Source organism: Phaethon lepturus, unplaced genomic scaffold (assembly GCF_000687285.1).
Source record: "Phaethon lepturus isolate BGI_N335 unplaced genomic scaffold, ASM68728v1 scaffold26868, whole genome shotgun sequence".
In the NCBI taxonomy this organism is placed as follows: Eukaryota; Metazoa; Chordata; class Aves; order Phaethontiformes; family Phaethontidae; genus Phaethon; species Phaethon lepturus.
In genome coordinates, this window is record NW_010557270.1 from 2,748 (window position 1) to 4,291 (window position 1,544).

At 59.8% G+C, this 1,544-nt stretch overlaps 1 protein-coding gene across 1 annotated transcript in view; it reads right to left on the reverse strand.

Annotated features, from left to right (window-relative positions):
• LOC104625170 (talin-1) overlaps positions 1 to 1,544 on the reverse strand; it is a gene marked incomplete at its 3' end in the record, with an annotated part of 14,261 nt that overhangs the window by 2,740 nt on the left and 9,977 nt on the right. Inside the window, exon 17 of the mRNA XM_010292731.1 lies at positions 31 to 198. Within this exon, the coding sequence (XP_010291033.1) occupies positions 31 to 198 (168 nt within the window). The remainder of the gene's footprint in view (positions 1 to 30; positions 199 to 1,544) is intronic.

Sequence of the window (1,544 nt, forward strand, 5' to 3'; positions counted from 1 at the left end):
GCCAAGTCAAGAGTTAACCTTGCTGCTTACCTTGGTGCAGGCCACCAGCTGAGATGTGGAGAGGGCACACTGGGTGGCAGCAGCGATCACCTGCGTCTGCAGCGCTGCGTCCTCTGTTTTCTGAGCCACGTTCTTGGCCTTAAGCACCAGCGCGGCAGCGGCGCTGGCCACAGCCTTCGCCAGCTGCATCAGCATGTCCTGAGGGAAACAGAGTGTCAGTGCAGGAGCCATGGTGGTGGAGGGAGCACGGGCAGCCGCCCACAGGGCTCTTGTGAAATATTCAGCGGGGAAGTGTGAGCTCTAGGGAGCCTTTCATCCCCCCTGTTTCAGCACTGGCAGTACTGAACACCTGGAGTGGCTGACAACACCTTGACCCCACCTCTGCTGTGTACCAGCGGTGGGGCTGTAACCTGGCCTTAAGCCGCAGCCTGCACCACAGCACTGCCACGAGCACCACCCAGAGCAGCTCGGGCAACGCTCAGTGTCACCCCAAGACACAAGATCTGCTCACTGCCCACTCCCCAGGCAACAACCCACGCTGCATCCCTGACTGTACCACAGCAACAGCCTGCTGCAAAGGCACCATCAGCACTGACCGGCTTCGCACCCTGTGCAAATCCAAACAGCAAAAAAATGACAAAACTCTCCGGCCAAACAGCAGGCGCAAGTCAGCCACGGCACAGCCGCACCAAGGGCAGCTTGCCTGCCCACAGGCTCACCCCACCAGCAAGAGGTGAGCAGGAGGTGCTGCCCACACTGGTCACCTGTACTGCAAGCATGTCAGCTATTTTCTAGCCCATTAGTGATGGGCCACATCTCTGCTGTCATTCCGGGGACTGAAGGAGAGGTATGAAGAGTGATCAGTACACCCTTGCCCTCCTCTTCCCCGGGGGCAGCAGGGAAGGCACGGGGCCACCCTGCCAGCACACAACAAGCAGCAACTGGCACACAGCAAACTTTTCCTGCAGGGCATCAGACATGACAGCACGCAGCAGACATCAGGATTAGCTCCTGCAGCGCACTGCCGGTGAAAACTGGCAGCACCAGCGCTAGACAGCACATGCTTGGGGCAAAGACCTTGGTACACAGGATAGCACTCCCTGCCTGCTGCGCCTGCAACCCTCCTCCTGCGTGCGTGCTCACAGCGAGCAGCCCCGCACCCCGCGACACTGAGCCTCCGGCCACGAAGCCAGAAGTGCCACAGCCTCCCCTCGCCTCCTGCAAGCCAAGACTACTCCCGCTGCCATCCGCCACCCTTCTAGACAGGAGGAGAGACCGGAGAGTGTGGGCACCCAGCTCCAGAGTCCCCAGACCAAAGCATCTGAGCCCAAAGGAAGGAAGTAGATACACTCGGGTCTGGCAGCTGCGGGGCAGAGCATCCCGCTGCATGTGCACAAATTGTCTTCTAGGTCCTAAATCCACCCCTTGGGGCTGCCCTGTCCTGGCACTGCTGCCTGGCCCGAGCATGGCCTCCTGTCCTGGTGCTAGCTTTTCTGCTCCCTTTGGCTATCTGTCCAGGCTTTTCTGCTAGTATTGAGACTGTG